At 40.6% G+C, this 14996-nt stretch overlaps 2 protein-coding genes across 2 annotated transcripts in view; both read right to left on the bottom strand.

The window, feature by feature from the left end:
* Nucleotides 1-2397: 2397 nt before the first annotated feature.
* LOC113467772 lies at nucleotides 2398-3456 on the bottom strand. Its single transcript, XM_026824176.1, has one exon. It carries the CDS (start codon nucleotides 3454-3456, stop codon nucleotides 2398-2400), a length of 1059 nt encoding a protein of 352 aa, XP_026679977.1.
* A 58-nt stretch (nucleotides 3457-3514) lies between these two features.
* The window catches only part of LOC113467773 (neurobeachin-like), a 19154-nt gene continuing 7672 nt past the window's right edge, over nucleotides 3515-14996 (bottom strand). The window contains exons 2-8 of the mRNA XM_026824178.1: nucleotides 8022-8198; nucleotides 7652-7745; nucleotides 6822-6893; nucleotides 6055-6189; nucleotides 5520-5549; nucleotides 4090-4251; nucleotides 3515-3760 (exon numbers count right to left, since the gene is read on the bottom strand). Of these exons, the coding sequence (XP_026679979.1) occupies nucleotides 3515-3760; nucleotides 4090-4251; nucleotides 5520-5549; nucleotides 6055-6189; nucleotides 6822-6893; nucleotides 7652-7745; nucleotides 8022-8198 (916 nt within the window). The remainder of the gene's footprint in view (nucleotides 3761-4089; nucleotides 4252-5519; nucleotides 5550-6054; nucleotides 6190-6821; nucleotides 6894-7651; nucleotides 7746-8021; nucleotides 8199-14996) is intronic.

Below are 14996 nucleotides of genomic sequence, written 5' to 3' on the forward strand. Positions count from 1 at the left end.
GACGCTCGAGCAATTGCCCCTTTGGATGGCCAAAGAAATATTCTGAACCAAGTAGATACTAACTACTAACGCGAGCGAGGATCACAAATTTTATAATTTGTCTAATAATTGAAAAAGAAAACAAAATATTAATCAATAAAAGGGGAAAAAAACCTCAAGGCTGAGTTGACTTACCTTCATAGAAGGAGAATGAGCTCCAGGTAGGACGGAAGAATTATTTTCATGAACCACAATCACATCGAACTCAGGATCTTCTGAAAGGAAAGCAACAACAATAACCACGGTTAATTTTGAGTAAAAACCTCTTTAAGAAGTTCATTATGTATTTGTCTTTTAATTTCTGATCCCCGTGATTAAAAAAAATCTTATACAATGCATAGGTATTATCTATGTTTAATTAGTTCGAAATTGTAAATGTAAAGTAGGCAGCTGTGCACCAAAGCGGACAAAAAGCAAATAAATAAATGACATAGGAAATAAATAAAATAGGCTGTTTTGAGTAAAAACCTCTTTAAGAAGTTCATTATGTATTTGTGTTTTAATTTCTGATCCCCGTGATTAAAAAAAAAAAAAAATTCTTATACAATGCATAGGTATTATCTATGTTTAATTAGTTTGAAATTGTAAATGTAAAGTAGGCAGCTGTGCACCAAAGCGGACAAAAAGCAAATAAATAAATGACATAGGAAATAAATAAAATAGGCTGAGTCTTTTCAATGAAATCCATGCCTAAGATTTTTTCTTGTAAAATTTCCGCAAATTTCCGAGTTTTCTTTTGCCGTCTTTTTAAAATTATGACTAAGGACTAAGGAGTGATGGATGATCAAAACACATGCTAACAAGTGAATTAAGTGAGCAAATAAATTACGACAGCAACAATGAAATCCATGCCTAAGATTTTTTCTTGTAAAATTGTAAAATTTCCGCAAATTTCCGAGTTTTCTTTTGCCGTTTTTTTTAAATTATGACTAAGGACTAAGGAGTGATGGATGATCAAAACACATGCTAACAAGTGAATTAAGTGAGCAAATAAATTACGACAGCAACTCCTAAGATACTAGCAAAAGCCTTCCTGAAAATTTCATGGATACCACACAAAATTAGCAATTTATTAACAAGAAAACAGGTTGACAAGTGATCCAATGTTAAAGCTACAGAAAATGAAAGGGAAAAATAAATGGGTACCTACTAATAACTAAAAGCATACAATATATTTCTAAAGAAATTTTCTAACATACATGGGTAAAATAAAAAATACGAGTATAAATGGAAAATTAAATACCTACTAACAAAAAGACTAAATAAAATAATGGGTGGGTAGGTGGGTTAAATACTTCCATAGGTACACAGGTATGCAGTAAAAACTAAAAAGAAATAAAAGGTAACCAACTAAAAAACAAAGTAAGCGTGATAATTTCTAAAGAAATTTTCTAACATACATGGGTAAAATAAAGAATACGAGTATAAATGGAAAATTAAATACCTACAAACAAAAAGACTAAATAAAATAATGGGTGGGTACGTGTGTTAAATACTTCCATAGGTACACAGGTATGCAGTAAAAACTAAAAAGAAATAAAAGGTAACCAACTAAAAAACAAAGTAAGCGTGATAAAAATAAAAAGTTGTAGGTATACAATCAACGAAAGATGAAAAACAAACTAAAAATACAAAGTAGGTAACAATTTAGCTAATAAAATAAATAATAGGTAACTGACTAAAAACAAAGTAAGCGTGAGAGAAAACATAATAATTGGGTACATAATCAAAGTACAAACAAACTAAAAAGAATCTAGAGCTATAACAATGCAACAAATGCAACGTAAAGAAAAACCACACAGGTAACTGTGTCTACAGAGTGTTCATGAAAAACAAACTAAAAAGAATCTAGAGCTATAACAATGCAACAAATGCAACGTAAAGAAAAACCACACAGGTAACTGTGTCTACAGAGTGTAACCAAAATACAGGACGCCACAAACACGAGCTACAGAGTGTAACACAAGTACCTGATGACGTGAACCCCCCGGCCCCATTCCGCGGCACTCCGGCCGAGGAAGGTAGAAACTGAGGGTACACATGGTGACTCCATTGAGCAAATAGCGGGCGGCCATTGCCGCCACTGGCCGGATTACCCATGCTTCCTCCAGAGCAATCTGAGCCGCCAACGTCATAAGCCCAATGAATAGAGGTTAGTATAGACGCGGGACAGGACATTGGCATTGAGTATAGTCACACAAATGTCCAAAAGAACGCGTAACAATTGTAACAAAAGGTAAAATGTCCGCGAAATTTAGGTACAGTATGAACAGAGTACAGTCTACAAATTTCCAAAAGGACGCGTAACAAGAGGTAAAATGTCCGCGAAATTTAGGTACAGTATGAACAGAGTAGAGTCTAAAAATGTCCAAAATAGCGCGTAACAATTGCTTCAGATTTCTCTTTAGATTCGTCAACTATGTCTTCCGTTTCTTCTTCCACTTGTATGCTATCATCTGTCTTGATCACCTTTGTTGTTAGGTCTGCTTCTGCAACCTCATCTTGCTCATTAGCACCGTCTCCTACACCTCTATCACATTCCATACTATCATTCACATCATTATCATCTAGTGTTATTTTATCTCCGCTGCTATGATCCGTTCCATTCTCTAGAACGCGATCTTTGTCCTCTCTATCACTCACTCCATTCACATGTTCTACAATACTGTCTGAAGTCAGTTTGTTCTTCAGGTTTTGCATCTGAACAGACAACTCCTCCTCGTTCACTATACTAGAGAGTTCATCTAGTTCTTTTACAATGTTCTCTCGACTATGCAGTCTCTCATGTTCTAATAGTTCATGGGTCAATGTCTTGACTTCAACAAGGTCTATGGTTTCCAACACAGCAGCAGGATCTTCCTCACTCTCTACTGTCTTGCTAGGAGATGGTGCTGGTACATCAGTCACTTCGTTCTCAGAACCATTTCCTTCCGAGGTACTTGTGGGCTCTTTGGACTCACTGGTTTCTGATTTCTTCTCCGGGGTGGTCTCGTTTACTATACTAGAGAGTTCATCCAGTTCCTTTACAATGTTCTCTCGACTATGCAGTCTCTCATGTTCTAATAGTTCATGAGTCAATGTCTTGACTTCGACAAGGTCTATGGTTTCCAACACAGCAGCAGGATCTTCCTCACTCTCTACTGTCTTGCTAGGAGATGGTGCTGGTACACCAGTCACTTCGTTCTCAGAACCATTTCCTTCCGAGGTACTCGTGGGTTCTTTGGACTCACTGGTTTCTGATTTCTTCTCCGGGGTGGTTCGCAAGGAGCTTGCTTCGGACCCTGAGTTCTCCTTGCCTGACCCCACTTCGCTCGGTTCTTGGGTTGGTTGTAGTTTGTTGTTATTGTCTGGTTCTCTATCAGTATGGCTGTCTGGTGATGACACTGCAGTGCTATCTTCACCAGGTATCACATCCATGGTGTACTCGACATCTCCTGAGTATACTTCACACGAGGCCTTGGTATCCTCAGCATTGTCACTGGGTTCCACGGGTTTCATGTACTTCAGTCTTAAGTTTGTTGTTATTGTCTGGTTCTCTATCAGTATGGCTGTCTGGTGATGACAATGCAGTGCTATCTTCACCAGGTATCACATCCATGGTGTACTCGACATCTCCCGAGTATACTTCACACGAGGCCTTGGTATCCTCAGCATTGTCACTGGGTTCCACAGGTTTCATGTACTTCAGTCTTTCGTCTTCGCTTTCTGTGATTGTGGAATGCTGAAATCGAAATAAAACAGCACATTATTATTAGGAAGATTTAATACTTCTTGCAGAAACATATTTGATGTGCGTCTAATGCTACTTAGCCAGAAACTCACTATCAGATAGACCTGACAGGTACAACCGACCAGATCCGCCTGTCAGGTCTACCTGATAGTGAGTGGCTAGCCTTACCGTCAAATTGTCAATCAGGAATCATCATTTGCTTAACTTGGGAAAACATTTCTTAACAGACCTATAATTATGGTTGTCATGTTACTTTCTAAAATACACAATGTTACTTTCTAAAAGTCTCAGTATTACAATAAATCCACCCCTATGCTTACCTCTGTGTCATCATACTCCATGCCAGTAGGTTGATCCCAGCCAGATATTGTACTGATGGGTCTCTGCTGTCTAAGCTGCGGATCTGTAATGTTGTCACTGCGTTGTCGATCATACCTCTCGTACATCTGCGCAAACTGGAGCTTGAATTCTTCGTAGGAAACCTGAACAAGAATCACGAAGTTCAGACCATGATAAAGAGGGAAATCAAGAGGATAATTCAAAAATTCCCTTGAATTGGTTGTTGTTGTAGCGGCTTCAGCTGTAGCCGAATGGTGATGGCAAAAGAAGGAAAGGATATCTTTTTGATGGTCTCTAGCCATGCTTAGTTGGTTCGTCCTGAACCTTGGTCAACCATCGTGAGGACTTGAACTTATTCTTTAAAAGCAAAGAGGCTTTCCACTAGCTCACAGATGAAACCAAGTAGCTTTGAACTGGAAGAGAATAACATTCAATAAATCATGGAGTACAAAGTACATACTCAATTCATGACGTAAAATTGACGGAGGGTATTATGCGAAACAAATGAGGTGTGTTCCCGGAACGACTGGCTTTCCTCCTATCCTTTCCCCTTAGATTTCGGGACGATAAGACCTCCATTGTTACAATCTCACAATTCCCTCTATTAAACCTCTTCAAAACCTGGTTTTGATATCAGAAAGTTTATTGATGAAAGAAAGGCGCTAGGCCAAGTTCCGATCTCAGCATGGCATGCAGTGTGTATAAGTGTATATTATTACACGAAACATTTCGCAGCTTTTCTACCCCTAAGATTTATTTCGTAGCAATGAAACAACTGCTACATTAGAATCGTGTGGTCTGTGTCGTAACATGCCCATATAATGTCATGAAATGTGGACTACAGTCTACTTACCACAGGTGGGGATCTTTCTTATCCGCACTATCACAGGGTAAGTCAAGTTGGGAGAAGAGAGGAAAGAGGACCAAAGAGAATCAGAGAAAAGTTTAGTAAAGAAAAAATAAATGCGAATAATTATTAAATATTTAATTATTTAGATAAGGATCTTTACAAATTAAAATAATAATTAAAATGGTATTCACTATCTGATACTTTTTGCTGCCGGTTTAGCGATATGGTATAGGAAGCAAAGAGAACCCCATTGAAAACTTCCTGCTAGCTAGGCTGGTTAGGGTTAGCTGTGCTCCTCACTGTTTATAGTCCCACAGCTAGACAATAGTCTACTCTCTCCAAGCAAATTAGGCTGGCTGGCTCTTCAAATGTTTTATTTATTTAGTTATTTTATAAGTTTCCATTTATTGGTTTTTCAGAACAATTCTCTCAATCAAATAAATAGTCAACAAATGGTATACCCATCCGTAAAAGCCGGAGCTTGTGCCACGGATGGGGAGTTTTCCAGTTTTCATTTATTTATTGAAAACAGCAGAAACAGGATATAGATCATTTTCTTACCTTGGAATGTACAATGGCCAATGTGTCCACCCAGGAGTGAGTGATCACAGCCTTCACGTCCTGAAACCAAGAGAATCACAGGATTACATCAGTTTATTCATGAAAAGTTGTTAAGCAAAAGGTGATCTTCGCACAGACTTACCTCTTTGCTTGCCACCGGACGGACGGACGGACGCCGGAAGTTGCAAAGTCTTGGAGGCTGGGGCGAATTTATATAAAGTCTCAAGGTGAGTTCACACACAGTCGACCGTCCATCGATCGATGTCGACTGACACGTCCACACTGCCTCGACAACACAGATTTTCCTTGTCGATCGATCGGTCGACTATGTTTTGACACAACTTTATAAGCTGAGGGGAATATAAAGTCTTACCAACTCTATTAATAACGTCTAATTATTGAACTTATACTATGCTTATCTCACCCATTGACTATCCTCTCCTTCACTTACCTGCAGCATAAGGGCATGGGGCGTGTGTACAAAATAGGTGGGATTGCCTTTGGGTGCCGACTGGAGACACAACTGAGTGTCCACCCACACTCTCCAGCCCCCATACTCATGTTTGATAGCATGATGGAGAAGCATACGGAATAGGGAGTACACCATTTCCGAGATCTTCTGCTCATCAGCGCTCTTCGGATGAATGTAGGCCATTGCGATAAGCCATTCCTAAAAAAAAAAAAAATGGAACTTAGTAATTAAAGAGAAGAAAGGAATTGACAAAAATCCAGTATGAATTTTTTTCCCCTAATAGAAGGCACCCAACGTCCTGTTAAAATACCCTTCCTTTCTATTTTCCTTATCACAATTACTTTCACAATGTCTCTATCCACTACCTATCTTTACCTGTTGTATCTTTTTTCATTGTCATTCCCTACTACCACCATTAATTCACATCTACCCTCTTTTTTTTCTAGTTAAGCAAGGTCTTTTTACTGAACTGTTACTTGTATGTATTACTTTTTAACCCATCAAAATTTGATACGAGACCTTGTTTAGACTGCTGGGGTAAAGGGACTTTTCAGTCCTATTCGGGCAGGATAAACAAGGTATATTCTATTCTATGAAAATTAGGAAAATATGAAGACAGACTTTATAGTATTTATGTATGTACGATATACGCAGCTCTACAAAAGCTGATGATCAAAAACTAGCCGTTTTAATTATTTATTTGACCGGTCAGTTATCAAACCCAGACTCGAGCCAATACTCAAGTTCTTGAGGTACGAGTATAACATATAAATAAAACACTTCGTCTAGTCATATTTTTGTCCACTTTTCCTTGTCTGCCAATACTTTACCTGCCACACAGACATCTGCAGCACAGTTCTCCTGTTCTCCCTGTTGTTGTTACAAAGCAGTGTGAGGTCGGACACAAGTTGGTCAGAATAATTATAATAACAAATTGTACCTCTATACCGCTTTCGCATTACTTCAAGGCACATTCTTTTACATCCATGCCTAACCAAGAACGAAAAAGTCTGTTTTGAAAATTTCCGCCCTGGCTGGGATTCGAACCAAGCACCTCCGGGTTGAGAGTCAGTGCTCTTGACCACGGAGGTTAAATCACCACATACCTGAGTAGGCTCCATGACATCCAGTTCACTGTTGGGTGAAGTGGCAGAGGCCAGGAGAGGCAAAAGTCCGCCGCAGGCGATTATCAGATTGTCTGACAGCTGCGAGATCAGATGAACCGTGTTGACAACGAAGATGGCGTTCTCAGAACTGTTGACGAAATCTAGGACGGATTTGGTAGAGTGCGAACGCCATGCCTGTGAAATACGATTAAATTGGTTTGCTTTATTTCTAACAAAAACACAAGTACAACATGGATTTAGAACCTCCCCCCTGAGACTACAGTACCTTCCTTCCATAAGGTTCTGATGTCTTTGGAGGGTTTGTCTGAGAAATGCTCCAAGACATCAGAGTACGACAAGATTGGCAGACCTTCGCATAGGACAGACACGAATGGAGAAGGCTAGTCAGTTAAGTCAAGGACCTCACATTCTGTGAAAACTGACCTATTCCTCCATACTAGTTATAAGAACATAGTCTGTAACTCTTCTGTTTGTACTCTAAGTAATTACCTACTGTTGTTGACCTTCTTTAGGTACTCCTAGTCAAAAATAGATAGGAAAAGCTTCTTCACCTCCAGGAGAAGTTCACTTTGTTTCGATTGACGAATGAGTGTAGCCACAACTTTGAGAATCATGGGGTTCTCCAACCTAGAAATGAAAAGGGAGAGAGTGTTGTTGTTGTTGTTGTTGTAGTTTAAAAATGAGGAAATTAACAATGAAGTAATTTTTTCCTAGCATTCCAATATTTTGCTATTAAAGGCTATTTCTATTTCTTTAAAAGAAGTTTGAAGGAGAGAAATGAAACTACTGAGGCCTTGTTGTTCAAGAGAAAGCCAGTCGTTTCAAAATTCTTTGTTGTGCTGCTCCCATTTTCATTTCTGTCGAACAGGATCGAATCCTAGTCCTTCAAGTTGCGAACCTTACCTGTAATGGCTCTCTGGTTCCGGATGACGGGTGTACAGGATTTGCTGACTTATATGTTCGGTCAGTATTTCATACAGTACATTGTACGTGGCAAACGACAGGGATGATTCGTGCTGCAAAAGTCGCTCTGCCAACAGCGTGTAGAGGTTGTGAGGAGACATAACGTCATACTTTCGCCTGAAATCAAACGAGAGGTAGATGTGACAAAAGGACAAAGAGGAACAAATCTAATACAAGTATAAAACGGGACAAAGAATAGGACCAAAGTAAAAAAAACAAACCTTGGCGTAACTTTTTTACACAAATTGTTTTTTGGGGGGATACCACTATTTTTTGTTCGACAAACTTTGCATTTGGCATACAAATTGAAACAAACCTGAGTATTCTCCAAAGCGAGTTCATGAGTCAATGTCTTGACTTCAACAAGGTCTATGGTTTCCAACACAACAGCAGGATCTTCCTCACTCTCTACTGTCTTGCTAGGAGATGGTGCTGGTACATCAGTCACTTCGTTCTCAGAACCATTTCCTTCCGAAGGCGTTTCTGAAGAGGGTGAATCAGGAGGTAACTGTGAGGGGTCTGACCGTGCAGGTAACTTGTCACCGGATGCTTCTATCGAATCTTCTGGTTTCTCCGAATCTTCAGGTTCTGTAGGAACCTCATTCTCATTGGTATCTTTACCATTAGAAATATTATCTTCATTAGTCACAGCAGTATTATGTGTAGGGGAACTTTCTGCACTTGGAGTTTTATGTTTAGGAGAACTATGTATACTTGGTATTTCATGTTTAGGAGATGCATCAGGTTGCGTTGGATCGTTCGAAGCAACATCATGTTTAGGGGAGTTATCAATACTAGGAACTTGGTTAGGAGAAGGACTGGCATCCTTATCATGTTCTGGCGTTCCACTCAGTTCAGGAGTTCCAATGTGTTTAGGAGAACTTTCAACGCTGGAAAGTTTATGCTGAGGAGAATTTATTGCGCTTACTTAGGTGAGGTTTCAGCAGATTTGGACTTTTCACTACTTTTTACGTACATAGGAATCGACCTTTTATTTTATTTTTACCCAAAAGCAGCAGTTTTATTCTGCAACAAATGCATACCATCTACCTGGAATATGTCCCCTGATTTGGGGATGATTCGGGGTTCATATAATAAGTTACGAGTATACAAGGTGGCTCAGTTCACTTACCCAGTCCCTTCGGTATCACGCCGGTTTTGAGGCGCGGATTCACAACCCAGTAGTAGAACTTGAGCGTATGCATCTACTACTTTTTACGTACATAGGAATCGACCTTTTATTTTATTTTTACCCAAAAGCAACAGTTTTATTCTGTAATAACAAATGCATACCACCATCTACCTGGAATATGTCGCCTGATTTGGGGATGATTCGGGGTTCATATAATAAGTTACGAATATACAAGGTGACTCAGTTCACTTACCCAGTCCCTTCGGTATCACGCCGGTTTTGAGGCGCGGATTCACAACCCAGTAGTAGAACTTGAGCGTATGCATCGTCTGTAGTATGGTAGACACCCGGCGTACGTTACTATAGACGGCGGTGTCGGCCAGGAATTCCGTGCCTAGGTACGCGTACAGCCGGGACTGCACGGGGGCCGGGGCGTGAATCCACAGGCCGGGATTGAACAGGATGTGGTCCAACGCCTGACGGAGGAGAAACGAAGAGGAGAACTAAAACGGCGTGGGTTAGTGGGTCGTGGCGGGTTAATAGTGCACAGTGGGTAGTAGGGACAAATAGTGCACAGTGGGTAGTGGAGGGTTAATAGTGCACAGTGGGTAGCGGTGGGAAGTGCACAGTGGGTGGTATGGGACCAATAGGACTTGAAAAGCATGAAGTGATAACTCGTTTATTGTGAGTTCGAGAGTCGCATTAATTAGGTAGTGCGTGGAAAGCAAAGAATGGTAGCAAGCTAGGAAGTGAAGTGTGCAGAAAGCATGGGTTAGTAGCACTTCAATGTAGACTTGTGGAGTGATAAGGGTAAATATTAAGCAATCAAATGTTTGATGATAGCGCATAGATTATGGTATAGGTAAGCCATGGGTGTAGTAAATGGAATGATTGTATATTTGTACACCGAGGTAGGGGGTGAAACGTTAAGCAATTGGCTACTTAGTGTTAGCCTTATCCTACCAGTACCGAAGAGGTTAAATACAATGGTGGGTGGTTCAATTCCTGAGTACTTATCTCCGTTTTGATTACTATTCATCGTTTCCCCTTTTTGGAGGAGAGGGGGGGGGGATTGAGGTTTTCAAAATACCACCCGAAATCTACAGAAGTTCCCTTCTATAACTTTATCCGGTAAATCAGACAGGAAATGCTTTATTCTAAACAGATAAAATTATCCAAAATAGTCATACAGGAAATGCTTACCTGTTTCAGGAGTAACTCACTGTTGGGCGTGAGACAGGTGACCAAATGTTTGGTGAACCGGAGAAACGAACCCAGGACCTCCAGCGTCAGATGCTCGCGTGATAACTTCTGCAGCATGTAGCTGACGTGACCAAATGTTTGGTGAACCGGAGAAACGAACCCAGGACCTCAAGCGTCAGATGCTCGCGTGATAACTTCTGCAGCATGTAGCTGATGGCGAGGAAGCCTCGGTTCTGAATAATGTGCTGCTGAACCGTCTGAATGGTCCCAATTAGGTGGATTTGGGAAGACATAGGATTTCATGGAGTTTACCAATCCACAACTAGCTTTAATGCCGGCCACTCACGCTCAGACAGTCTTAACGTGTGTGGAGAGTTAAACAAGATTCACTTCGGCCAGAACAACAGTAGGAATTTAAGTTCAAGTTATTAACCATTTTTTTTTCTTTTTTGAGAAAATATTCTGATTGGTTGTTGATTTTAAAGTTTACGTAAAATCCAACCAGAAAGAAACATAGCAAAGTCAGTTTAGTTTAAACTCAGATTGAGGACCTTATCAACAAAGATAGATATTCTCTTCGAAAAAAAGCCTCGAGAATTAAATTAAAAGAAAATATTTCAGATAAAGTTTCACTTACCCTCATGTCCCTGGTTATTATTCTGAGTCAGGGGCGGACTCAGAGCTCGTGGTAACATAGGGGGAGGTTCCAATATATCCCGATACTTAGATACCATTAGGACACTGATGAAATAGACAACTGCTAACGACAGGAATTGAGCCTGGAATAACACAAAGGAAAAAAAAATATATGAAAGTAATCGATTTTTTCATCATCCAAAGATTCCAAAGGTATCCGAAGTTTTCCCTCGAAAAATATGTATGTATGCCTGCATTTTCGACGGTAGACTGAGTCTGTGGATCGATTTGTTTTGATTTGAAATTTTTGTGCTCGTTGGTTTTAGCTTCAAAAATAGTGTGAGTTGCAAAAACTCAAATTTCTTCTTCCCCTTAATTTTGTATGTAATGTATTAAGGTGTCCGTAAAAGTTCCGTAACGCTATTAAAAAAAAAAAAAAAAAAAAAAACTCTACTATGTTTTTATGTCCCTCATTTTTAGAAATAATTATATATATTTTTTTTACTTTTATTTTTTTGCTAACATTTAAATTTTAAAACTCGTTTTTCTCTAATTTTCTTTCTCATCTCCTATCTTTGTCTCTCCCATCTCTCTCTTCTTCCCTCCCTCCTCTCCGTTCTATCTTCCCCAAGGTACATTCTATTCTATTCATTCCCCCCCCCCTCTCATCTTTCTCCCCTCTTCTCCTTTTCATATTCCTTCATCTAGTTTTCATTTGTCCCTGGATGAAGTACCTACTAAATGAAGATATGGAAGCAAACAAAGAGGAGAGAAGGGAAGCGAGAGAAAGAAAAATGGGAGGCAGAGAGAGAAAAGGTTGAAAGAAGAGAGGGAGAGAGAGCTAAATGGGAAAGAGGGAGAGCTAAATGGAGGGAGGGAGGGAGAGAGAGAGTCGTTTTCTACTTCGTTATGATAAGAGAATGCACAGTGCAAGTCTCAGCTCAATTAATTTTACGAGATAACAACTAGCGAGAGAAAGAAAAATGGGAGGCAGAGAGAGAAAAGGTTGAAAGAAGAGAGGGAGAGAGAGAGAGCTAAATGGGAAAGAGGGAGAGAGAGAGAGTCGTTTTCTACTTCGTTATGATAAGAGAATGCACAGTGCAAGTCTCAGCTCAATTAATTTTACGAGATAACAACTAGGTACCCTACCTACCTACCTTCATAGCTATGTACCTACCCATGTACCTACATATGTAGCTATGTACCTACCCATGTACCTAGCTAGCTATTCTATGTACTTACAACTCTAGATTCTGGAAGAATAATGGGAAATTATCTGGGAGTACCTATATTATTTAACAGAAGATTAACAGACTACCTAGCGAATTTGTCGTAGGGTTTTGGTGTTTCTGGTGATGTAAATCCACCCTAGTTTCTGGTGGACACGCGCTAGACGGTTGGTACCTACATTCTCAATTGGTTACTAAATGGAATTTAGCTAGAAAAAAAGGACTGATTGTATGTGATAATCTGATAATGAATCCTACCTAGATTACTCGTAGACGAGGAAAATGTAGAAAAAAAAAAACGGCAAAATGCCAAAATTTCTCTGGAGAGGGAAAAAAGTTGACTCTTCAACTTGATGTCTGTACTTGTTACAATTTTGACATGAACCCCAGCACTTCAATTTGAACTTTAAGCTTAATGAACAAAAGGTGGGTACTTGATATAAACTCGGGGTTTTTATGTCCCTCATTTTTAGAAATAATTATATTTTTTTTTACTTGTATTTTTTGCTAACATTTAAATTTCAAAACTGGGTTTTCTACTTTTCTCTAATTTTCTTTCTCATCTCCTATCTCTCTCTCTATCCCTCCGTCCCTCCCTCTCTCTATCTCTCTCTTTCCCTCCCTCCTCCCCCTTTCAATCCTCTCCATGGTACATTCTATTCTTTTACTCATTCTCCTCTCTCCCTTTTCTTCCCCTCCTCCCTTCTCCTTTTCATATTCCTTCATCTAGTTTTCATTTGTCCCTGGATGAAGTACCTACTAAATGAAGATATGGAAGCAAACAAAGAGGAGAGAAAGGAAGAGAGAGAAAGAAAAAAGGGAGGCAGATAGAGAAAAGGTTGAAAGAAGAGAGGGAGAGAGAGAGAGCGAAATGGGAAAGAGGGAGAGCTAAATGGAGGGAGGGAGAGAGAGAGAGTCGTTTTCTACTTCGTTATGATAAGAGAATGCACAGTGCAAGTCTCAGCTCAATTAATTTTACGAGATAACAACTAGGTACCCTACCTACCTACCTTCATAGCTATGTACCTACCCATGTACCTAGCTAGCTTGTCTATGTACTTACAACTCTGGATTCTGGAAGAATAATGGGAAATTATCTGGGAGTATATTATTTAACAGAAGATTAACAGACTACCTACACGTTAGGCGACTTTGTCGTAGGATTTTGGTGTTTCTGGTGATGTAAATCCACCCTAGTTTCTGGTGGACACGCGCTAGACGGTTGGTACCTACATTCTCAATTGGTTACTATTTGATGTTCAATTAGGAACATGAAGGGAAGGGGGGGAGGCAAGAATCCGAACAGTGACTTATAGGGGGTGGGGGGATACTCCAAATAATAGCCTAATACCTGCAGTATATGACTATACCTGCAGTACATGACTATACCTGCAGTACATGACTATACCTGCAGTACATGACTATACCTGCAGTACATGACTATACCTGCAGTACATGACTTTAATATTGTGATTTGGGTTGGATGGCAGAGATTGCCTAAGGCAATAATCCCGCCTTTTGTTAAATTTGTACTTTATGTATTGTATGAAACATTTTTGTTTATCCTGCTCGAATGAGACTGAAAAGTCCCTTTACCCAAGCAGTCAAAACAACTCGTGTATTTCATGGGTTGAACAGTTCAAATACATAAGGATTACATCTAAAGACCCAAAATAGATGGGGGGTGGGGCTTACCCTTTTGCCCTCTATAAATACGACCCTGTCCCGAAGATATCGGAAATGTGCATACTGTTTGATGAGGGTTTGACGTAAGGTTTACATATAAAGTGAACGAAATTAATACTGTTAGCATCTTCCTGTGTATCGAACCTGGTGTTGGTTTCACAAAGCACAAAGAAGGTTTGACATCACTGTATGTTAAGGTTTACATATAAAGTGAACGAAATTAATACTGTTAGCATCTTCCTGTGTATCGAACCTGGTGTTGGTTTCACAAAGCACAAGGACGTATCCTGGAGCCTGAGGAAACGCTGTATCACGGAAACAACTAGGAGAGAAGGGGGAGGGAAAAGGGATTGGTGTGGGGTTAAGAGAGAGATAAAGAGGGGGAGGTATTGGGATCCCAAGACGGAGAAGGGAGAGAAGACGGAAGGAGAAAAAGAAGGATATGGGACGAAAGGAAGGGAGGGAAGAAGAGAGAGAGCGAGCGAGAGAGAGAGAGAGAGAGAGAGAGCGAGAGTGAGAGAGCGAGAGAGTGCGAGAGCGAGAGAGTGCGAGAGCGAGAGAGTGCGAGAGCGAGAGAGTGCGAGAGCGAGAGAGTGCGAGAGCGAGAGAGTGCGAGAGCGAGAGAGTGCGAGAGCGAGAGAGTGCGAGAGCGAGAGAGTGCGAGAGCGAGAGAGTGCGAGAGCGAGAGAGTGCGAGAGCGAGAGAGTGCGAGAGCGAGAGAGTGCGAGAGCGAGAGAGTGCGAGAGCGAGAGAGTGCGAGAGCGAGAGAGTGCGAGAGCGAGAGAGTGCGAGAGCGAGAGAGTGCGAGAGCGAGAGAGTGCGAGAGCGAGAGAGTGCGAGAGCGAGAGAGTGCGAGAGCGAGAGAGTGCGAGAGCGAGAGAGTGCGAGAGCGAGAGAGTGCGAGAGCGAGAGAGTGCGAGAGTGCGAGAGCGAGAGCGAGAGAGAGAGCGAGAGAGAGAGAGAGAGAGAGAGAGAGAGAGAGAGAGAGAGAAGGGGGGGGGGGGGGAGGGGGGAGGTGAGAAAGAAGGA

This window comes from Diaphorina citri, unplaced genomic scaffold (genome assembly GCF_000475195.1).
Source record: "Diaphorina citri unplaced genomic scaffold, Diaci psyllid genome assembly version 1.1 scaffold553, whole genome shotgun sequence".
Classification (NCBI taxonomy): Eukaryota; Metazoa; Arthropoda; class Insecta; order Hemiptera; family Psyllidae; genus Diaphorina; species Diaphorina citri.

Bases quoted from the DNA above. Each gene is read 5' to 3' on its own strand.
- LOC113467772 (XM_026824176.1), bottom strand. From the start codon at position 3,456: ATGGATGTGATACCTGGTGAAGATAGCACTGCAGTGTCATCACCAGAC.